Source organism: Ictalurus punctatus, chromosome 22, assembly GCF_001660625.3.
Source record: "Ictalurus punctatus breed USDA103 chromosome 22, Coco_2.0, whole genome shotgun sequence".
NCBI classification, from domain to species: Eukaryota; Metazoa; Chordata; class Actinopteri; order Siluriformes; family Ictaluridae; genus Ictalurus; species Ictalurus punctatus.
The window spans coordinates 14,103,797-14,128,348 of NC_030437.2; the positions used below are offsets into that span (position 1 = coordinate 14,103,797).

Genomic DNA, 24,552 nt, shown 5'->3' on the forward strand with positions numbered 1-24,552 from the left:
TTTAACAGTATTTTTAAAAGAGTATCGTTTGTGTCCTTTGAGATTTTCCCAGTTATTATACACTTCCTTAATATCATAACAACTCTAGCGTGCTCATCCATACTGTTATATATGTTCAGATCAGGAGACTGAAAATCATGGCAAAACTTCTTTCTTTGATTTTTTTTTTTCAAAAACCTTTTGTTGGTTTTGTCTTGTTTTGGATTTTGCAGGAAATACCATTATTTTCCTCTTCTTTTTTTTCATTCCAAAACAATGGAGAATGCAAAATTTTGCACTCAATTACATGCCCAGCATTGAAGGGTGAATTTATTACATTCTGAATTAAAGAAAAACAATGTAGTAAAGCATTAGATTTAAGCAGTAGATCATTGCAGTTTTTGGATTACTTGTTAGATTAACTCAGGTGATTTAATAAATCATTTAATTCATGACCAACTTTCTCTTTTCAAACTGCACTGCCATTTCATTTCAGATATTTCCTAAAGTGACACTTCTCGTCGATCCAGAAACAGTTGACCCAAGTACAGTTCTTAAAAAGCCTGGCATAAAAACACAGCAAAGAGGTCAACTTTTAGAGGTCGATGGAACCTTTGAAGATATTGACAGTGTGTTTTTGGAAGTGTCACGCAAGAAGAGACAAATAGGCCAAAAAGAGAGGATCAATGTAGATGAGCACACCTCATCCAGCATGAAATCAGCTTCCAGTGCACTAGTTGAACCAGTTGAGGTCGACAGTGTAATTATGAATTACATTGAAAAAAAATGCTCTGCAGAACTCAATAAAATTATACGACCTGAAGTAAGCATGCAAGTTAATATGAAACAGGTGACCTTTCACCCACGGGACACAAGACACGGAACAATCCTCGCTCAGCATGCAAGAGAACGCTTTGTAACTTTCTATCAGAAGATTGCTACGGAACTGCAGAGTAGATCGTATAATTTAGACGCAACCCAACTTCAGCCGTTGCTTGCAAATTTTCCAGAGCTTCTACTTGGGAATGGAAAAGGGAAAACAGATGAAATAACACTGACCGGGAGATTCGTTAGCCTTGAAAAGTTTGAGGAGTTCATTAAAAGCCCTGCTAAAAGGTCTTCTCCTAGAAAAATCAACCACACAGTGGACATGAGCGCCACAGCCTCCAGAGAGAAGTTCGAGAATAAAAGCCTAGACAAAGAGGAAACTTGTTCCATTTGCTTGGAACAAATGGTGAAATCAAAAATGAAGACTCTGGAGAAATGTAAGCACTCCTTCTGTAGTGACTGTTTAAAGAGGGCTTTTGAAATTAAACCTGTCTGTCCTACATGTGGAGTTATATACGGTGCACTAAAGGGAACGCAACCTAAAGGAGGCAGTATGAAAATCACATATGATGAGCTGCCTCTACCTGGTTATGAAAAGTATGGAACAATCATCATTCAATACATCATTCCAGATGGGGTACAGGGGGTGAGTAATGCAAATCATTATTTTATATTAATTAATTTTACATTATACAGCAATACTGTTTAATTCTTAATTCTGATTGGTCAGGGGGCATTGATTAATTTTCTGAAACAACAGCTCTGACAGTAATTCTGCCTGCAAGGTTTATATAAATGTGCTCGTTCTAATATGTTATTGTTTCTAGAGTAACAGCTAATTCACAGGGACCTCTATGGATCCTCCACATAAACAGAATAAATAATGTGTAAATTACTGATATGGTGAAGTTTTCTGTGAGGAAAACTTTTTTTTTTTTTTTAACATTTATGGATAGAGTCTGTAGTATCAGAGCTTTACAACAAAGGTAAAAGTTTTCCGACTTGGGAAAATTTTCATGATGGAGGACAAGAGAGAAACACATAACATAACTGAATCCAGGTACTAACTTGTACAGTCCACAAAATGGATAAAAAATTATAAATGGTTAAAATGCATTGTCCTTTAATAAATAAATTGTTAACATTGGCAAATTGTTGTGGTGTAAGAGGAATAAAATACTTTGAGACATCCTATTTTTGGAAAACGATCAACTTCAGGGTGGTAACACTAATTTCGCTTCAAGTCAGGCCATAACACCACCTAGTTATTGAATATTTTGTTGTAACTGCAGATCCTGTCATGTTTTATTCCTTAATTTGCACTTTTCTATAGTACCAGTGCTGAGAAAGGTCCAAAATAATGGTCATATCCTTTCTTTAACTTTTTCTATATAAAAACAATAGGTGATGTCCCTATATTTAAAAAAAAAAAAAAAAAAAAGAAAGAAAGAAAATAGAAGTTTTATGTTTTTTGTAATAATAAAATGTGGATGCATCCTCCAACAAGAAATTTTGGGGAATTTCATCATTTTATATACAGGCCATTACAGAGTTAAATCTAAAAGCCACCATAATAAAACTGTTTTTATTTCATTAATTCATTACATTTTTTTGACAGTTAGGAAGTAGGATGTTCAGAGTCAGAAAACACAAAGTTCTACATAGGCCTTTGAACCCTACTATAATATTACATTTGAGCTACCCATGTAGGATTCTACAAAATTTCCACCTCTTTTATAGTGAACTAATTGTGACTAATACCTTGTGATCTCATTTATGTGTAAATATGTAGGATGAACACCCAAATCCAGGCAAGCCCTACCAAGGTGCTGTACGCACGGCCTACTTGCCAGACTGCACAGAGGGAAAGAAAGTTCTTAATCTCCTTAAACAAGCATTTGACCAAAGGTTAACCTTCACAGTTGGATGCTCGTCAACCACTGGCAGGAACAACGTCGTTACCTGGAATGACATTCATCACAAGACATCCTACTTTGGTGGGCCTACTGCGTAAGTTCACACAGAAGCTCTATGGATATATAATCAGATATGTTACAAACTTGTATTTATACATGAATGCTATTTTTTACTAAACATGCTTTGTGATTTTTTTTCGTCTAGTTACGGTTACCCAGATCCCTACTATCTGAAACGGGTCCAAGAGGAGCTGAAAGTGAAAGGAATTTACTGATATTTAATAGGGACTGAGCTTTGGAACCTATGTAAATGATAACTCAAGACAAGTATTCCAAGAATTTTCTATTAAAGGCACTTTAAATAGTAAAGTAAAATATTTGTGAATATTTAAATATTATAAGTTTTATGTATGTGTGTGTGTGTGTGTATATATATATATATATTCACACACACACACACAACTATATATGTACATACATATGTACGTATATTCCTACAGTATATTTTTTAAATATGTTAATCAATCACTGAAGTGCCTTGCTCCTATTTCTTATGTTAAATTGATCAGTTTTGAACCTTCACAGATCTGATTATTGTCTCTCACAATGCATATTAAATCATTAATTCAAAAGACCTTTTGTGGAGTCTTTTTTTTTTAACCATATTCTAAACAAATGAGTATTTCATGTGCAGGACAGAATGGCGAATGAGTGATTAAACACAGATCCACCATGTCCATATACTACATGCACACAAACAGAACTTGGAAATGTACTTTGTCTGTTTCATTATAGAAGAGAGATGGGTGACGTTTTCTTTTCCCTTGCTTATACTGGATTGGCATCTTTTTTTAAGTTCAAGTACCACTTTGATCACTTATATAAGAATTAAATTTTTTTAAATATTTAATTACACCTGGGTCAGTATTCTTTGAACACTCCACCACCATACCTTTCTTTAGAGTACTGTGTACTTTTGTGTAGTAATCAGTATTTTAACTTTGTATGGACTAAACACATCTGAAAATAGGAATCTGCTGTAAATAAGCTTGCATAAATACACACTGTTGATTTACAGACACTCAAAAGTCCAGGACTGAGCTTAAACAGAGGAAAATAAACACCTAACCTGAAATATAAAGAGAAACGTTAGATGTAGAAAGCTAATGGGTATAAATACACTGACCTAACAACAGATAACTAGCAGCAGGTGAGATTAATTAACTGCCATGGCAACAGAGTACCATGAGAAATGGGCAATGTGGCAAGCAGAAGGGGACAAAATGGAGGACATCTTATATGGAACGTGAACAGGGACAAAAATCAGACACTTGAACTGTCTTACACTTCTAATGAAAACACTTTAATCTTCTGGAGAGTGATTGGTGGGAAAGCAATATGAAGCATGTTTTTTGGAGAACAAATGTTTAGTAATTGAAAATCCTACTCATTTATTTTTTAAAACAAATTCTGTGTTCTTGTCAGCTATGATTTTAAAGGCAGGTCAAATTCCTTAGTTGGAAATTTAGTTGTGAATTTAGTTGGCATTGATGTGGGGGGAAAGGATATGAAAAACTTAAAAGGATTTATAGGTAAATTCAACTTTATTGAACATAAACAGGTACATAAGCTACTGTTTCCAGAACTTGTAAAAAGCCCCAAAGCTTGATCTGTTCGCAAAATAAAGAAAAAAGTAAAAACTGAATACAGAAAATAGTTGGACTCCATGTTCTGGCAGTATTTACAGTATGTACAGTTACATATTTCCCAATAATCCTTCACTGTAAGGCACCAAATGCTAAGTGGCATGAAAGTTCAGTGAAATATACAAAACCATACAAATAAAACACAGCACGCTTTATTTAGAAACCATGATCAAGTCATGTTTTGAATTTTACTTGTGTGAGAATAATTGCTGTCCAAAGGTTGAGCACTAACACTTTGTTTAAGAATAGGATGCTGTACTAGTCTGGTGTTTATATATATATATATATATATATATATATATATATATATATATATATATATATATATATATATATATATATATAATTACAAAATATTTTTTCTCTACAGTTCAAAAATTATGTAAGTCTTATGAAAGGTGAAAATATCTGTATACATATCAAATGTAAGTAAATGTAATCTGAACATAGTTAACGTCAGTCCAGATTCAAAGCTCACAAAGTCTATCATTTTATATATTTATATATTTATCATAAATATAAAGTGATAACCTTTGTGGCACTCTACTTTGATTGGGTCAATGTATAATTTAGTCAAGAATCAGACAACAATGATATTGTATTTTTTTTGAAGGGATCGTCAATCTTCTGAAACCTTTATCAACATTTGAACTCATTGCCTTAAACAATTTGAGAGAAATGACAGAGCAATTGTGGAGTACTCGATCATTTGGATTTGACCAACAAACAAACACGCTGCAACTTTTATTCCATCTTAAATCACCTTTACAAAAAAGATATATACTGAAATATTTAAATACATTTTGCATCTGGGTGTCAGTTTGTCTTGTACAAAAATGCTATTAACATATCTAAGAACACAAACTGACTGAAAATGTAAGGAAAGCCACATGCATTTTGTTTTCCCATCAGTGTCTTTCAAATATATATTAAATACTTAAATCTTTTTATGAAGATCATACCAAAATGGCAACCTAATGTCACAGTCATTGTGTTGAAAAAACAGCAAACAGAGTTGCCATGGAATCAGAGGGAATAAACTGGGACCTCTTTTTGGAAACTGTAAACCAACAGCTACTGCCAGGTAGCATGTAATAACTCATGTAGCTCAGGAACATGGGATTTGTAAACACAACAACCTTTCAACTCTTAATGTCTCTGCTCTGCTTACCTTCACCAAGGTCAATATGCAATCCATTGTCTTTAAAGGCATTTTAATATAATGAAGTTGGAACTAAAACCTTACGTTAAGAAAAAATAAAGTGCATATTAACACCTTCGGTGAGCACAAAGTTGTACCTTTAAAAGTCCAATTCTTAGTAAACAATGCAGAATGGTATAATACCACAAAGGCCAAATAACATCTGGCAGAAGTCTCAAAATGTTACAGAAATAAGGATCTTTTCTTTCTTAACTTGAAAAAAAATCGGCTGAACCGAGAAACATACCACAATCTTTAAAAATGTTTATTTTATTCATAAACCTGGCAAAATGTATTCGCCAGTGTAAATACATATGGGAAACTGCTTTTATTTTGTAGATATTTTCTCTCTCTCTTGTGTTCTGTGATTAGTAAAATACCTATGATAAACCCTCCTATGCTCAAATATCCAGCTCTGAGTCAGGAGGGCAGGTTTAGGCAGCGGTATTGCTTTTGGAGTCGTTCATCCTGTGGCTGTTTGGTTGCCGATGACTCGTAAGATCTCTCGATGGATGCTGGGGTCTTGCGTGTTGATGTTTGTGTCGCCCACCTGTCCATCCTCATAGCTAGTTGAAGAAGAATATGGGTGAACAAAACAAAACAGATTTCAGTAATTACAACACCTAAACTAAATTAAATAAGATTATACCACAGCATTGTTCAATTCTTTTGTTGATTAAACTTGTATACCTAAGATGTTTATTTAACATTTATGTAAGGCCTCTCTGGTGTCAGCACTTTGTAACATTCAGTAAGTTTTCTGCTATGGGAATGTTGTCAGGACAGAGGACTTTATGTTTTCTTTTTCTGTAACATGACAAGCGCCAGGTTTTTGTTTGTTTGTTTGTTTTTAATCGTGTTATCTTTAAGAGAAAGAAAAGGAGAGGTTGGTGAGGGAACTACTGTTTATAGCTGCTAAAATGTAAGTGATGACAAGACCAACTTGTTTGTGGATGTTCCACAACGTTAAATGTAACTACAAAAAGAAAAAGTGTAATTCATTAGTTCATAAAGTTGCATTAATTAATAAATCATTTGATAAGTCTTCGTTTAGAAATCTAATTACAATAATTATAGGGGAAAAATGTGGAATGCAGGTTCGGTGTGACATTAAGTTCCTATAGTGACATACCATCCATCCACCCATCCATTTTCCATACTGCTTATCCTACTCAGGGTCGTGGGGGAGCCTGGAGCCTATCCCAGGGAACTCGGGCCACAAGGCGGGGGACACCCTGGACCCATCACAGGGCACAAATGCACACATATTCATACACCCATTGACACACTACTGACAATGTGGAAATGCCAATCAGCCTATGACATGTCGTTTGGACTGGGAAGGAAACCAGAGTACCTGGAGGAACCCCCAGAGTTTCCCCCAAGTTACCAGCTGGCTTCATCAGTAGAGCATGAAGAGGCTCTTTCAAAAACTGTCTGTTAAAGAGCATGGGATTGTTTCTCACAGCCACTGAGGAAGATTATCCTGAAAGTTAAAAATGTGCCGCAGTCCATTCTGGAACAGAATATTAACAGAGACTATTTGTTGTATTAACAAAAAAGAAATCTTTAATATCCTTTTGTGAAACTATGTAACCTCAGCCATGACCCCCCAAATCTTTAAAGGACTAAAAGTGAGTATTTGTAGAAATGTAATGAAATATTTGACATTTAGTTCAGGCTTTTCTGAGGCAGCATGCAGTTAAATGCAATATAGCCGAGTAAATTAGATTTCAAGGTAAATTGCATTCCTGAGACGAATTCTACAATATATTCTTTATATCTCTGTAATGGTGTGCCAGAGAACATTAGGAATGCTCTATAGCTCAGGAGGTGTTTTTAAATCCAGATTAAAAACCATACTGGTGTAGCTTGGCCTATTCTTAGTTCTTGGGTCTTTTATCGTGTTAAATATACTTTTCATGATTAGCAGTACTTCATCAACATCAATCTTTAGTTTATTCTCTAGTGACTGTATACTAGTTCCTTAATGTACTTTAATTCACAGGTTTGTATTAATGAGCATCTTCTAATACATTATCGTGTCTATAGTATCACCTCATTCACCTGTATGGTGAATGGTGGACATTTCACATAATCTAAGAATGATTAAAAACGCTATCAAAAAGAAAATGGTGACGTTTTCTGTGAGGAGGCGTTTATTTCGCATTTTTGGAAGGAGTCTTCGGTGTCGGCATTTTGTAACCATCGGTAGGTTTTCCACCACAGGGAACTCATAAGGACAGACTTTTTTTTTTTTTGTAATTTCAAAAGAGAGAAAAAAGAGAGGCTGGTGAGAGAACAACAGTTTATAGATGTTGTAACTAAGTTTACAACAGTTTTCTGCCATGGGAAAGTCTTTAAAACAGCGGACTTTGCCCTTTCTTGGTAAACATAAGCTGCATTTTTTCTGTCTTATTAACGTCAAGAGAAAGTGAAAGAACAACAGTCGTTGTTTAGAGCCGTTTATAACCGTTATAATGTAAGTGATAAGAGGAACTGATTTCAGGAATGTTCACAACATTAAATGTTGATAAAAAAGGATAACACTTCAGAAGATGCTGTTATAGGAACAAGAATCTACTTTGTGGTGATTACACATCACACCAAGTCATCATTAATTATTTAACTAGAACAGCACATCCTGAAATATTTAACTTTTTTGACTTATGATAAACAAATTGTTTTGACTTTGAGATTTTAAACTGAAAAGAAAAAGCACTATATAAATATAAATAACGATTATTGCAGGTTGTTTTTCATTATACAGATTAAGCAATGAGAAAAATGAACCAGTACGATGAAGGTTCTGCATTTCTTGTTATGTTTTATGCAGTTCGCTAATGAAAAGTGGCTCAAAGTCACTGTTCTTCTTAATTTATTAGATCCCTGCTAATTTGTTGAATGAAATTAAGTGACATGAGTACGGCTGAGATTATAAACATTTTTTTATAGAAAATATACTTACACAAAGAAAAATCGTGTGCAGACATGATCAGTGTTTGGGACTACCCAGATGTCGCCATGCTTGTGAAGGTGCGGCGAAGTAATAACTGAAAGAGTGAATGTTAAAACAATTATGAAAAGAAATAACTGAAAGGAGTTTATGAAAAGGCCATTGTTATGAACTGGCATTGTTATGTTATGTGCATGCTGTTCACTGTACCTTCACATAAGGCTATGCATTTCAGATTGCGACTCTGCAGAAACTGTGGCTGCTGACCTTTTTTCTGTGACTGCAATGAATAAATGTATGTTTTGCATGTCCGTATAAGTTTATAGTAAAATCTATAAAAGGATGTTAAAGTCTAGGATCAGTTTTTACCTGCAGATGAATACTGGTCTTGTTCGTAGCAGTTTCGTCTTTTGACGCAACTTTCTGCTGTTTTTTGTTCATCCCTTTAAGAAGCAAATGTGTTTCATGAACATTTGTAAAGGTTACTATCGCTAACACATTCTAAAATTACACAGAACCCTTCAGGGTAAAAAACTTCAAATAGTTTCTCAGCACCTGAGTAACCAAAGGATATGCTTGACAGTGGGCTGAGATAAATTCCATTCCCATAGATGGCGCCATGGAGCTGCGGTCAAAAGAAAAGGAGCCAACATGACGTTTCATATTGAGTAAAAGGACTGTATATATGTATCAACACAGTCTGCCTTTAAAAACATATTAAACACAGAAATATAGAAGAGCTTGATATACATGTGAGCTTGAGCTTTGGTGTTTTATACCTGGAGTTTTGTCTTGGAGGCCACAACCAAACCATTCCTCAAAATGGAGTGCCAGTTCTCTATGTGTGATCCACTGGAACAAATCATTACAATCAGAATTAACAGCCAATTCAGATACAATTCATTATTATTTTTGTTTATGTATACATTGTGTTAAATGTTTAACAAATTTTAAATGTTTAGTTTTGTTGGAACTAAGGAAACATATGATACTGAGCAAGTTTAATCAGTAAAATCACAGCTTTTTATTAATGCACAAAATTGTTTCCATATTAACAGCTAAGTCGTAGACACTTGTGTGATGCTGGGAACACTGAATGATCTAAGATACAGATAAAAACACATGGATTAGAAAATGTGTCATTTAATGAAGAAAAGCGTATAATTGATGCTAGTGTGAAGTCTTCTGTAAAGATTTTTTTTTTAACATATATGGAAGGAATCTCCAGTCTTGAAGTTTTCTGCTACGGGAGAATCTTCAGGTTTGAGGACTTAAGTGAACATAAGTGATAACAGGAACTAACTTGTTTTGCAGAAGTTCCACAACATTAAATGTAATTATAAAGTGATAAACATATACGACGTGCTGTTCTTTAATAAATAAATGTTTGAAATTGTTGGTAATTTGCTGACACTTTTGGATATGCCATTATGGGAAAATCGTCAACTTCAGGGTATCACCACTTCCTTATTATTATTTTCCTATGCAAGCATGTCCAGCATGTAAAGTTTTATGACAGCAAATAAGTATATTATTAAAATTGAATTATGACATTTCTACTCTTCTAGCCCTGTAATTAACTATAAAATCCTTATTAATAAAGGTGGAATTAGATTTTTTTTTTACGTACATAATATCTTTAATATTTGAATAGAAATGACCATGCTATCAGTGCTGTAACTTACTGGAAAGCGAAGGTACTCCCAAAGTGGCCTTTGGCAGCTCTAAAGTTGGATTCTTTGGCCGGTGGGCTGCTGAGTAAGAGGAACTGGTGTGGGGTGTGCATAAATTTTAGTTGCTGTTGGGAGAGAAAGAGCATTCACAAAAGACACTAAGCTTTAATCTGTTTCCCCACATAGGATCCAGGCAGCACTAATCATGACCATGGCATTAGCTACATTTCAACACAAGCAGTATAGAGTGTGTTTGAGGTCTTTCATAATAACTGTTATACAATCTTGCTAACTCTACGTTTCCTAAACTAAAGGCAAAGCACTGGAGTTGCAAAATAAAATATTAATTACAAGCATATTTCAGAACCTTAAGCACAGCTATAAAATCAAATTCAAGTATTTATGCCGCCTACACGGCCTTAAATCAAACACAATCTGCTTACGTTTCAAGTGTTCAGTCAGTAGAGAAATTAAAATGACTCACTCTGGTCACTGGTAGCTTCACTATGTGAGACCTGTTACTGGATATCACCCTGTGAACAACACATTATTTAGTTTTTTTAATACCTTTAGCCTTTAGGACACACATGGTTAAGTTTAGGCACATAAGGCCATGTTTAACCATGTTTAAGGTTTCCGCTGCATTTGGAATCTGGATCAAAGAGCCATGTACAATACACCATATTTAATGCTTGTGCAGAATTTCAGCTTTGCCCTGTGTGCTAGATGTCAGATTCAGATGAGTCTAGCTCCCTCAGTCCATGGCAGTATGTGGGCCAGGTGAAGGTGGTAAGTGTAGGAAGGGCACTGAGTCATCACTTATTTGCTCTCTGGGATCTAAAATAACCATTGTGACTGCAAATGACCAAAATCCTCCAAGACACTGATGCTAACATTACCAGTGAAGTAACCTGAGTAAATGGCATGGGCATGGAGAGACGTTTCCTACCATTGCAATAGAGGGTGAGCCAGGGGGTCAATTCTGTCCATCTGCTTCTTTATCTCCAAATATGATGCCTGTTTAACACAAATTAAGTCTCTGAGACACAATTCCCAAGGCACAGAAGTAGCAAACTACACAACTGATTAGCAATACCTGGGTCATTTCTCTGATAGACGTGAGGCTATCAAGAGCTCTCATTACCCGATCATAGTCTTTTTTCTAAGAGAAAACATAGCGTTATTTTGAAATAACTGTCACAATATGAGCATTAGCACAATGTAACTTCCAATGTATTGAAAAGTTTATCATACCCTTGGGTTGAAGGCCAAGGACTGTGAGTCACTGGGATCTACCACTGAGGGATATGGCTCAAAAATGACTACTTTTCTCGGTGATTCCAATGCAGAGCGACACATGGAGACCAGCAAGTCAACAACCTGCAGTGAGTTTAAAATCATTCCGAAGGTCAGAATAATCCTGAGAGCAGGGTAAGGTATGTAGCATTGATAAAATGATAAATGTGTATGCGTACCTGGGCACCTGTGGCGATCTCATCAGCAGCCTCATTCATGACTCCTAGGGTTTGGAAGGCAAAGACACACAACTCTCTCTCACACACTGTGGGCTGCAGAAACATACACAAAAGTATGTAATTAGCAAAATGATGGTTACATATAAGCCAAAGTCTCCATTTTTTTTAAGCAACACTAATATAGTGTGCATGCATTCCGGACATAATAAAGGTAAAGAAATATGATTTAGAGCTACCTGAAACCTTCTGTAAAGAACTGGAGGTATGTTTAAAATGATGAAGGAACAAACCCACAGCAAAACCCTACTAAACATGCAGTTCTCAGAAAGTTTTCAGAAAGAACTTGCTATATGTCATTCTAGGGCAGATTTTGAGAAACGGAGACTGGGATTCAAACTGACAATCTGTGCAGACAATCCGTCACACTTGGACAAATCCCACACAAGGGGAGATCTTTGAAATGTCCTTTTCGTTTGAATTATATCTCCAGCCGTGGGATTATATACAGAATCTTGAAGGGTTCCCCCAGAAAGACAACCTAGGTAACCTGAAAAACACTTTACAGTGCTACATAGAAGTTTATATTGTTATACACTACTGTATATGGCCAAAATTATGTAGACACTTGATTATCCGCTCTTCTGCGAAAGCTTTCCACTAGATTTTGGAGGGTAGCTATGGGGATTTGTGCTCATTTAGCCATGAGAGCATTAGTGAGGTCAGGCACCAATGTCAAGTAAGAAAGCCTGGTGTGCAGTCGGCGTTCCAGTTCATCCCAGAGTTGTTCAGTGGGGTTGTGGTCAGGGCTCAGTCCACTCAATTTCTTCCAAATCAACCATATCTTTATGGACCTCACTTTGTGCACAGGGACACTCTCATGATGAAAGAGGCTTGGGCCTTTTAGTTCCAGTGAAGGAAAACCTTAATGCTACAGCATACAAAGACATTTTAGACAATTATGTGCTTTCAGTGTTGTGCGAACACATATAGGTGTGATGGTCAGATGTCCAAAACTTTTGGCCATATACTGTAGGTCTCAGAGCTGTTCAAAAAATGCTCAAATAATTTATGTTACGATATCAGTCATTCAAAAGTATGCATTTCCCATCCTGAATGTACCATAAATATTTTCTAATAATGTGCATGCTCAGCCTTTGCCTTTATGAATAGCAAACTATTTCTCTGTTTATTCAACAACTGGCAACTTTAAAATATGAGTAAGATGCCATGATGACTGTCATCTGTTATCTGTGAATTCCTCGGTTTGTACAACAGTCACATATTCTGGACACTCACCCTGAGCATTGGTCCATTTTGAAACACATGAGGTTCATCACAGACCACACAGAATTCGTTCAGGACTGGGATCCTCTGCTCTGCGTACTCCATTGTCTGCAATAAAGTTTAGATCCATTATTTAGACATCTGTTACTTACCTGTGATCTGCTGAAATGTGTGTGGTGGGTTAATATTTACCTGGATGAGAAAGCCATGGTCTCTGACTGGAATAGACTTGGCTCCGTTGTTTGGCTAGACAACAAAAAGACAAACCATATACCATTCCAGACACTACTGTAATTCAAACCCATTTTCTTCTAAAGTTAAAAAGGGACAACAGAAAACATTATCTAGTGCAGACAGTAAAAAAAAAAATTCAGACCACATTCAGTGAAAATGCTCTCCATTACAGTAAATTAAACTTGGTACGTTCCAGCTCTGTAATAGACCTACACTACATTATCATTTCCATGCTATAACTCGGATAATTCAGCACATAAAGAGCTTGATAATCAGTTAAGTTGAATCATGTGCATTAGAGCTGAGAAACTAAACCATGCATGCACACAGCACTGTTTAACACCAGAAATGAAGCATGAGCAGAACTTCAGAATGCTCTTCACTGAGCTTACCGGTGGTGCGGGAGAGAGTGCCGGGGCCAGGATGCCTATGAGTCCTGAGGAGAGCGAGAGGCGACGGCTATCTCCAGACGGCTCCTTGAGCGGCTCGCTTTTGGTCATCTTGGCACTGCTGGAGCAGGACCTGCTGAGGAGCCGGTGTTGGTGTTTGAGACCGTCCAGCTCATCGGTGCGGTGAAGGAGCCGGTGATGCTTCAGAACGCTATTACTGTCGCTGCCTGTGCTACGTTCACACCGAGGCTCACCAGAGCGTGGCAGGAGTCTGTGAGACCGTGACATCACGCTTTCTTCAGGCCTTGGCAAGAGATTCTGAGGTGGTTTGAGGCCAGGCGTCTGCTCTGACAGTGAAGGGCCCAGGAGTTTGCGTGGCTTTCCGGCACAGCCGTCCACCTCGGGCTTCACTGCGCTCGAACAAGTACGGCGCAAGAGGCGATGCGATTTGGACACACCATCCTGCTCGTGCTTGAGTTTCTTTTTGTTCTTTGTGCAGCCGGGAGGGGGATAGCTGGGGGACCTCCATTAACAGAGAACAGCAGAAGTATAATTAGAAAATGGAAATCAAGGGGAAAAAACATTACTCTGTGTGTGTGTGTGTGTGTGTGTGTGTGTGTGTGTGTGTGTGTGTGTGTGTGTGTGTGTGTGTGTACAAGCCCTCCTAATGTTACTTGCTTTCTGTAATGATGTTTCTTGTTATATTAGATCTAAACCATTCTCACTGGGAGAAAAATTAGAGATAAAGGGAGATTTTAACAGTTTGAGATAATTAGACACATAATATTTTAACAAAAGACAGTCGTTGTCACACAAATCAAGACTATGGATAATGAGAATTCTGACAAATGTGAAAGCTAATTTGCAAACTCAAAATTTGTTTTGGAAGAATGAGCTAAAACATTTATAAGCCCAAGAATATTCCACAACTACAACATGTTTGGTTTAGCTATATTATTTTATCTTTGAAGAATACCAGCTGTGGATTGTCAGGTTTTAGACAACAGAAGAATCAATAACAATTGAGAGCTTGTGCAATAGTGCTGCTATTACCTGCGGAGGGTTGAGAAGATGTGCAGCGGAGACTTCACCTTCTTATCCGTCTGTTTTTTGCTATGTGGGCAGTTAAGCTTGTCTTTAGTTTGATGCTTCCACTGCTGTGTGACAAAGGTCTGCATTATCCTGACAAGAGATTCAAACAGTAGCATGAAGTGGGAACAAATCAGTCGGGAGGTTTGAGAAGATTTAATATAGGATCCTTTTTTTTTTTTAATCATACTTTTTCAGTTGATGTCCCAGGCCGAACCTGTCTTTTGTGGACACTTGAAATACGTCAACGGTGGGAACTAGAATAAAACAAAAGTCAAACACGTACATTTTAGTAAGTATTTAGTATTTCATAAGTACAGGTATTTCTGGATATGACAGACCTGCTACTTTATGTAGGATTAGTTTCTATTAGAGCACATAAACCAGTACTGACTTGGGAAACACAGTTTACGTAGTTTTAAAAGTCATTCAAGCAAAGTATGAGTGTGTGCGCGTGTGTGTGTGTGTGTGTGTGTGTGTGTGTGTGTGTGTGTGTGTGTGTGTGTGTGTGTGTGTGTGTGTGTGTGTGTGTGTGTGTGTGTGTGTGTGTGTGTGTGTGTGTGTGCGTTAGCTCTGACCTGGTCCATTTAGATACTGCGTAAGTGAGCAGTGAAGACGTACAATAACAGGTTCGGTCCTGATCACATCCCAGGCAAGGGCAATTTCCTCCTGTGGAACAATCAAGTAGTCTGTATTCTTACATACAGAGGGGTCCAAAAGTCTGAGACCACACTGAAAATCTGGGATTTTTGTTATTATTTAAAATTGGAAATAAACAGAAGGTTGTAGATTTTTTTTTATATATATATATTCAAGATTGTGCACTATTTTTCTATTTCACTATTTAAATGTAAGCAAGCTCGTGATCATGTTAACTGCTTTGAACAAAAGGTCCGATTTTCCTCAAGTCTAATCTCTACTATTGAAGCACGTGTTCAGACGACACTGATGGAGTTAGTCTAAAATGGATCATAAGGTTTTGTACTAACTTGTGGAGTCCGTGCCAGCTCGAGTGCACACTGTCATTACAGCAAAAAGGGGACGTCCCAAATACTAAGAAACTCTGAAATTGATGTGAATATTTCTCCTTTTTACTCCAATATAACTTGTAATTAAAACTGTTGTATTAAATTAGAAAATAATAGAAATAGAAGCATTTTCACTAGCGCTCTCAGACTTTTGGACCCCACTGTAAATATATAAACATTTCTCCAGCAAATTCAGTTCAGCATCAATGTAAATATTTAATACTTACATCGAGGAAACTGACATCAATGTGTAGATCAATGTCTACATCATCAATTGCACCATATTCCCTAAAAGGACAACAAAATACATTTACACTACATATACAACTCAGGATTATGATTTTTAAAAATAATGTATTCAGACCTTGTAGGGATTCAATCATTGTTATTCAATAAACATTATCATTAACGCTATACTTTAAAGTGCTATATTGCTTATATTTTCGTACAACAACACTGACTACCGTCTAGATTCGTCTGAAATCATAGACACAACCGTTCCGATCTCATGAGTTTTCAATGCTACACGTTTGTCAGTTGGATTTATTTGGAGAAGCAGCAGCTGCCTTTTGACAGTTTATGCCTGGGTTACATTAGAGTATAATCAAGCTGATTCTCAAGGCAATCGTACAAGGCGTCCTGATTCCAGGCTGGTCTAAATGATTCTCTTCCCAGATTATCCTGTGGTGTCAGATGTGTAAAATCCAATCTTAACCCCTCTTTCACAGTCCAGTCACAGCCCAATAAGCATGTTCAATATTTACAGCTCAGCAGTGTGTGATGTTTAATTCTGGGCAAATCATAGTGTTGGTGACTGAAGGTCAGTGCAGGAAAAAATCTGTGTGAAATCTGTCATTACATCTGAGATCTTGCACGTTTTCATCTTGCAGCAATACACAAAAACGTGAGAGAACACCAAACTCAAAACCAGCATGCTTCTTTGGCAACTGTTAAACCAACATCTATCCAGCAGAATAGAAGACAAATGGACCTCGAACAGAACATTAAACACAGATTAGCAATGCAATGTTTACATGTTTAATATGAGCAACTTGTAAAGATCTATCACAGCAGAATATTTTGCACAAAAATAGGAAAGAATATGTCCATGACCTACAGCTCTGAGCACCTGACCAAGATTTAATAGACTCTCTGACTTTAAGGCCAAAAGATACTCCAAAAGAGCAGTCATTTGGGACAAACCTCCCTCTTCCATTAACTCAAGCTCCAGACAATTACTTGGACTTCTGTTCTATTACAGGAGCTATTAGCAACACATTACATTCACTGGAGACAGACCAGCAGGAATATATCACCACTTTTCAGACTCAGGTTGATTAGTTTTGGCAGCAGACAACTGTAAACATAAGTGAAAATGGTACTTCTAGAGTCTTCATTACAGATTATAAAATTCATAACAATTATATCTCAGTCATCATAAAACTCAGCCTTTTCTGAACCTCTCTGGATCCAATCCTCCATGTTCTTTACTGCTTATCTTACACAGGGTCGCGGGAAGCCTGGAGCCTATCCCAAGCGACTCAGGGCACAAGGCAGGGGACATCTTGGACGAGGTGCCAAACCAATGAAGATCCCAATCACACACACTCACATACCCACTCAGATACTACGGACAATTTAGAGATTTTAATCAGCCTACATGTCTTTGGAATCCACACACGCATAGCAGAGGCAGGAATCAAACCCCCAACCCTGGAGGTGCAAGGCAAATGTGCAAACCACTAATTTATTTTATTCATGTGATTATGAGTGTTATATGTGCAGACCTGAAGATGAATCATCTTGCTGACCATGATAGTTCTGCTGCAGTACTGTCATCTGACCTACTGTACCCTGACCACTGCTCTCAGCTGACTTCCAGAGCTTTTTCAATAAAAAAACAGTTCTCAATCACTCGGTTCTCAATTTGTCTTTTAGACATGCCTTCGAAATGAAAAAAAAAGTTCTTGTGTGTGTGTGTGTGTGTGTGTGTGTGTGTGTGTGTGCGTGTGTGATTTATTGGAAAACCTCTGCTAAGGTAATTTAGGCTACGTGACAGTATGTGCATAACATGAATACTGAAAGCAAGACAGCTTTCTCACACTGCTTGCTATTTTCTATCCCAATTCTCCAAAAGTTCCACAGCTTTAGCTTTAAGGCTAAAAGTTCATTTTAAAAAATGCAGCAAAACATTCAATTCATAGTTTTTACACTTTACAGACACAAACACACACACACACACACACACACAGACACACACACACTGCTGTGTAGACACAACGGTCCAATTACATTGCTGCTCTGAAGTTAAAGCACAAAATAGTCTTGTCAAAACAGACATAGCGACAAAACCAGACAAAACAGATGTCTGTCACTACAAAGGATAAGCTCTGTGTTTGTTTCAAATGGCCTTCTTTCTTCAAATGGCACAAACACGGCCTAGAATTAATCAAATATGCTTTTAATAGCTGCGATAGCATGAAGTACCAGATTCCAGAGATGAATCACTCTTCTAGCAACAGCTTGGTAGCTTTGTAATGATTCCCACCTACTGTATGTGTCAAGCGTGCACAATTTCTCAGGATGTTAAGAACACAGATGCTGTCACGATATGCTGTGGTAATAATGGCTGTCAAAAGGCTTGTAATCAAACCCTGTATCATACTCATCAGTCAGAATGAGGCCTTGAAGTGAAATATTTATCACATATATATAAACATGTACAATGCCTTCTATAATTAATGGCACCTTGCATGAAAATGAGCAAATTGTTGTTGTTTTTTAACACAAAGATTTTTAAGTAGTGCATTTTTATTAAATCATCACCCTTATAATTAATACTGTGTATTGCCAAACATGCTGATAGTGTGCCTGAACATTAATAATTTTTGGTTTCATCTGACTACAACATTTTGTGAAATGCTCTCAGGAAGGACTTCTTTCATGCTATGAAAGTGGCATCTAACAGATGATTTTGAGAGTCGACAGTCTCAACAGAAAGCTGTCATCCTCCTTCTTACTGTGTGGAGTGACTATGTGATCACTGGTCCAATTCCTGACAATTTCCCGATATGTTTCAGAAAATTATTATGGTTCTAATTGTACTCAATGGTATTTTTGGTTGTTAATATATTTTTTTTTTATATCCATTGCCTGATTTGTGCAGGGCAAGCACATATTCTTTGGTTTTTCCCATGGTAATAAAGGACTTTTACATGTGTACAACCTCATATTTATACCCCACAGAAACAGGACAGAATTCCTGGTGACTGCGAGCAAGTGACTAATAATGTAATTTTTTTTTTTTTTTTCCAAAAGGACAATTTGTTTGCATTTATTTATTCATCCTTTAAATTTGAATTACTGCTCATATTTATAAAGTTGCCAATAATTCAAAAGGCACTTCAAGTAAGCAGTTCACTATGAAACTATTCTGGCATATACAGCAAATCAAATTCATCAGACCAGTTGTCAAGCTGCGGTCCTGCGCACTTAAGCAACTGGCAGTCATTTGGAAATGACAAAATGTCTGGAAAGACTCGTGATCATAGTGGATTGAGGAAGTTGATCATGTCATGCAGGCTAAACCCTTCAGAAGACTGGTGGAGAGATAAATAACATGTCAATCCACTGCAGTCAGGGGACGGGTAGTTACTGGGTGGGATGATGGTGTGCACAGCAGATTACAGTTTCTACATTTCACACTTTTCACATGTGCATGACTAAGGCCATGGTGAAATGCTGGGTTGGTTAAAATAGTATATAAACACAGGGGCCTCTGAGTGAGCAGAAACCTGTGGTTTCTCTTGAAAAAAATATATAACTTAGATTTATTTGTCTTAACAAACCCAAAGAAAATGTGTACAAAATATAGTTTAACTCTAGGGATTAGGATGTTGTTGTGATTTTTGTGGCAGAAAATCCCCAAGAGCTGCTTGTCCGGCTTGACTGTATGCAGCCATAGTTAAAGTACGATATCACATTCACTACGTTTACATGGACAGCAGTAATCTAATTACTGACCTTATTCTGAGTAAGACAATATTGTGATTAAGGTGTTTACATGAGTTGCTTTTAGACTTCTCCTTTCATGTTCCTGTTTTACACGTTATGATACATAGATCGATTAACGGCACACGTCATTACGTCCCCAGGCCACGCCATCTGACGTTCCCTCCAGAATTTCACGTATCGAAATACAGTTCGTCTTCGTTATGGTACCGTATACAGTTTTGGGTGTTTCATTTTTAATTACACGAAAGCTTCAAGTGCAGTTAATTATTTGTCATGCTATACGTGCAAATAGACGACTGCTTAAAGCCACAGGCTGTGTCCGAAAACGCGTACTTACCTACTATATAGTAGCCAAAATGCATGTTTTTCGCCTACTATATGCACATATTTCGCCTACTATATAGTAGGTCAGTATGTGGTTTGGGACGCAGCCGTGCTCTCTTGTTTGCCGTAAAACAGTTGAGCGCTGCCGTGTGTGTACGTGTCCTGTCGCAAAATGCCGTGAAAACTCCCACACGACGTTAATAGTGTGATTAAGGTCTACATGTCTATAATGCACGTCGATAATGTGACTAAAACAGGAATATTCCACATGTCTTAATTCGATTTGTGTTTACTTTGAGTATGACTTTAATAGGATTAAGATAATAAAAAAATTGCTGTTTACATGGTAGTTTCTTAATCAGAGTGTTGTCTTAATCAGGTTAATATTGGATTATTGTTGTCCATGTAAACATACTGGTGTATCTGTGAATGTCCCAAAAATGGCCAAGTTGTTATATTTAGTTACATTGCAATTTGGGAAAATTTTGTCAATTAAATATCCAACATATTCCTAAATATCCTTATATTTACTCGCTACCAAGGCAACGCTTTTACCTCCACTTTGTCCTCCATGTTTGTTTTTCTTGCTTGTGCCAAAAATTATGCCCTTAACGTCACACCGTATGTTTCAAAATGGCTCAGAACACCGTATGTTTCAAAATGGTACAAAAAAGACCAACAACAGAGCTTTTTAAAGGCCCACCCACCTTGTGGCCACTTCCCATTACATAATTACACAAAAATCTTGTGCTGGCACTTGACAAAAAATGCCAAGTAAAAGAGCAGTCATGAGCTTGCAATATTCATTCACCAGAACATATTAAGATTAATAACAATGACTGTCAGTTATTTTAATAATAAAATAATAATTAAAAAAAACATTCCCTCTACTATCGCATCTTTAGCATTAAGTACCACATTATTTTGATTCTCTGATTGCACAATGATAGCCGCACAAAGGTTCTAGTGCTTTTCCCTTTCGAATACAAACCCACTGGTAGCATGTGATCAAGCTTCCCAAGGACAAATGCAACATTTTAAACAGCAGGAAAATTCCTTAGCCGGGTAGAATTTGATTTGCTGACAAAGGAACCAAGAGCAAAAGAACAAGCAGGTACCTGAGAGATACTGCATGATGGCCATATAACTCCCTCACGGCTACCAGGTCAGCCTCCAGCTGTGGGTGTTTGTGAAGTTCCCCATCATAATTCACCTGCTAGGGGCAAACCACACACACACGCACACACACACGCACACACACACAGGTCAGGGGCAAACGCTGAGCCATAGGCAATAAAAGCAACAGTGAATTATTTAACTTTAGCCAAGAAACTCTGGGGAACTGAGGTCAGAACTTTTTCCACTTTGAGATACAAAGTTAAAATAAGTCCTGAGATAACACCAACGATAAATTTATATGCTATCTTGAGGATGTTTTTATTCAATTCGGCACTGTGATGATGAAGGAAGCAGAACTTCAGGAACAGAGAAGGCGTTCGAAATCTCCCATGAGAGCCATGAATAATCTTTATGTTTGCTCAAAGCTAGTTAGTGGAAGTGTAGGACAGCAAGATGCATTTTGGCTCGGAGATGCCACTTATCAAACAGTCCATGAATAACAGTACATTGTAACTACCCGAATCCAACAGCAGAGCAGGTAATTTTTTAAAGAATTCATCCTATATTTCTTCCTGAGATTCTCATAACATGTAATGCTACCATAATAATGTTTTAAACTGTTTTCAATTTCAAATACTTAAAGGAAATCTCAACCTGGACGGACCGCATACATTTTATAATTGATGCGTGATCTTTGGTATCTAAGATTATTTTTGTAATGAAAATCTGAGGTGACATTTTTGTTTTCAATTTATTGATCTGCTTTCACTTAACAGTTTTCTACATTACCCACAATTAGCCCTCGCTTCATCTCTCAAGTGAGCAATGCAGCAGCACTTTATTCCTTTCATCTGTCCAGAACTCTCATCTCATGTTGTACACACTGCTCAAACAAATCAGCTTCCTAACCTTCAATTTTCATGCTAATAACATTAATACCCTTGTTCTTGTTATCATCTGGATTGCTAGCTAGCATTCATTCTGTATTGCATTCTGGCATCCAGCGTTCACAGCCTACACTACTTAAACAATGGATTTCTCATTTATATAACATTAAACATTATGGAAAATGGTGAGTGAGAAAAGAAGCTGTTTCTCTTTTTATTTTTGGAGCTAGCAGCAAAAACTGACCTTTTATTTAAACTACTTTTGTTTGAGATCTCTGTACATTTTACTCCTATTAAACATTATTGTAACAGTTCTAGCAATGTTGCCCTGTAAAGTCAACACAGCAGACAACTTCTAACAGAAATAACAAATCTACAACAATAACCAACAAAATAGCATGGTAACCGCTACGCAAATCCCAAATATTTAAACAAAAACATATTTAATTTAACATCATTTTAATTTATGTGTTGTTGTTTTTTTTTTTTAGATCAACTCTTTTTACCAGATTGTGATGTCACACTGCACAGTGGTGGTTAATGGCTCATATGAAAGTAGACACTCAGGGCTTTAAGAATTAGTAGATTATCTTATGTATTTCTTTTTTACCTAGCCTACTAGGTTTAAATGTTATCAATTTTATTGTGGAAGTTGTACAGTGTTTTACTATCAAAAAAGCTTTAGCTGTGCTGTCCGTTTTGTCTCTGAACCAATGTTATTTTGGAGAGGTGTGAATTGTTTGCCCAGCAGGGGGCTCCCACTCCTCCCTTTTCCTATCGCCCTGCTCACCAGCAGCTAAACACAGAGTCATGATACTCTACACACAGAAACCCAACAGTGGCCTGACTAATCTTATAACATTCTTGAGGTGATAAATTAATTCATTTCTTTATACTGATGGAAAATGTCGATTTCTTATCAGTTTTTATGCGCACAATATTATGGGCAATAATACAGAATCCCTATACAGTTCGCTTATAATGATAGGATGGTTTAAGTGCTGCTTAATACTGCTACATAATTTCCACTTCTTATATTCATAAGTTAAGTTTGCAGATGGTAATACATCAGAGTGCCATTCATAAATCTTCCTTTCTTTAGCAAACCTATTTTGAGAACTTTTTGAGTTTAATCTTTGTGCAGTCAACTGTCCGAATGTTCCAGACAGCTAGAAAAACAAAGCTGGGGGAAATATGTTTAATACATTTTGCTGTCAGGATCTACAAATCTATTCTAATCAGCAACATTTATCTGTTTGCCTGTGCTCCGCTTCACTCACTTTGCCAAAATTAGCATATTTTAATTCATTCAAGGCAACAGCGAAGTAAATCTAGCAAAGTCAAGCTAAGCACATGTAGCTTTATCTACACGCTGTAATAAATTTGGTGAAATAAACAGGCACTCGATTTTTTTTTCCTATTAAGACCAAACTACCATACTGAGCTCCTTGCATGCACCATCACCCGATCACCTCAGTGCTGAAATAAACCTTTTTCCCAGAGGATCTAAAGTGATGAGGAGGATGATGATGATGATGATGATGATGATGTAGTCTGCAGTGAATGAACGTTTCCAGAACCACAATGGATGTCAGTGCTGTAATGGGGACACATTACTGTGAGCGAGTGCCAGTGTGCATTCACAGCCACAGTGGGCATTAGAGGATCCATATTCATCCAAATGACGGCTCACTAATCAGTCACAAAAGTCTGCCGTGAGTCTGGTTCACCGAGGGTAAATCGAGTTCACATGCCCTGGCTTAAATATAATGGATTTTCTCCAGTGAACCGGTATATGAGTCATTTAAAAAGGACTCGGTGGTGCAGGCATTCATATTTGTATGATGGAAACCTCTTACCTCCTTTGATGAATGTACTAATAGCTTCATAGAGCAAAAAATTCTGAAGGGTTTTTGGCTTTGGCTGGTTACAAAATTCCTTTTAGTGTCTTGTTTTCACATTATTAATAAATAAGTGGATAAGTATGGACTGTAGTTAAAGTTCACAATACAACAAATGATAAGTATTACTTGTCATTCTGCATATGACTCAGATTCAATGCCCAAGATAAGCAGATTACACATTCAAGCTATTAGTTTTTAGTTTGAGTTGCTCGGTGGACAAGTTAACAATGAGAAAAACAACAACTTGCAAAACAAAAGTTTTCAGTTGATACGTAGCTACTGTATGTTTAAACTGGTGTGACGCAGCTCAGTGCTGTAACTATAGTGTGTGCTTCCAAATCCCACGGCTTGCTGCACTACACACATCTGCAGAAGCGGCTGATAGAATGTTTTTTACTAGACAGATTAATTAGTGTGCACGAATAACAAACAATCATTTCAGAATAAAGAACACGCAGGTACGTGGAAACAGTGACAAGACGAGTGGTCACCTTGTGGTTAAACATATCAAAAGAAAATAAAAATGCTATCCAGACTGGCAGTACA

General features: G+C 37.0%; 2 protein-coding genes across 6 annotated transcripts in view; one reads left to right on the forward strand and one right to left on the reverse strand.

The window, feature by feature from the left end:
* si:dkey-3h3.3 (RING_Ubox and Deltex_C domain-containing protein) overlaps positions 1 to 3,368 on the forward strand; it is a 7,603-nt gene extending 4,235 nt beyond the window's left edge. For all 3 annotated transcript variants that reach the window (XM_017452170.3, XM_053674352.1, XM_053674353.1), the window contains exons 3-5: positions 476 to 1,453; positions 2,600 to 2,817; positions 2,929 to 3,368. In XM_017452170.3, the coding sequence (XP_017307659.1) occupies positions 476 to 1,453; positions 2,600 to 2,817; positions 2,929 to 2,998 (1,266 nt within the window). In that variant the 3' untranslated portion in view covers positions 2,999 to 3,368. The remainder of the gene's footprint in view (positions 1 to 475; positions 1,454 to 2,599; positions 2,818 to 2,928) is intronic.
* Positions 3,369 to 4,308: 940 nt separating this feature from the next.
* The window catches only part of parp8 (poly (ADP-ribose) polymerase family, member 8), a 49,337-nt gene continuing 29,093 nt past the window's right edge, over positions 4,309 to 24,552 (reverse strand). For 2 of the 3 annotated variants that reach the window (XM_017452168.3, XM_017452167.3), the window contains 20 exons: positions 21,215 to 21,312; positions 15,986 to 16,046; positions 15,309 to 15,399; positions 14,921 to 14,987; positions 14,695 to 14,823; positions 13,645 to 14,164; positions 13,211 to 13,264; positions 13,031 to 13,126; positions 11,735 to 11,827; positions 11,514 to 11,639; positions 11,356 to 11,421; positions 11,209 to 11,276; positions 10,744 to 10,792; positions 10,272 to 10,384; positions 9,366 to 9,438; positions 9,142 to 9,211; positions 8,956 to 9,029; positions 8,797 to 8,866; positions 8,599 to 8,683; positions 4,309 to 6,196 (listed from right to left, as the gene is read on the reverse strand). In XM_017452168.3, the coding sequence (XP_017307657.1) occupies positions 6,094 to 6,196; positions 8,599 to 8,683; positions 8,797 to 8,866; positions 8,956 to 9,029; positions 9,142 to 9,211; positions 9,366 to 9,438; positions 10,272 to 10,384; positions 10,744 to 10,792; positions 11,209 to 11,276; positions 11,356 to 11,421; positions 11,514 to 11,639; positions 11,735 to 11,827; positions 13,031 to 13,126; positions 13,211 to 13,264; positions 13,645 to 14,164; positions 14,695 to 14,823; positions 14,921 to 14,987; positions 15,309 to 15,399; positions 15,986 to 16,046; positions 21,215 to 21,312 (2,106 nt within the window). In that variant the 3' untranslated portion in view covers positions 4,309 to 6,093. The remainder of the gene's footprint in view (positions 6,197 to 8,598; positions 8,684 to 8,796; positions 8,867 to 8,955; positions 9,030 to 9,141; positions 9,212 to 9,365; positions 9,439 to 10,271; positions 10,385 to 10,743; positions 10,793 to 11,208; positions 11,277 to 11,355; positions 11,422 to 11,513; positions 11,640 to 11,734; positions 11,828 to 13,030; positions 13,127 to 13,210; positions 13,265 to 13,644; positions 14,165 to 14,694; positions 14,824 to 14,920; positions 14,988 to 15,308; positions 15,400 to 15,985; positions 16,047 to 21,214; positions 21,313 to 24,552) is intronic. The other variant, XM_017452169.3, reaches the window with a different exon arrangement.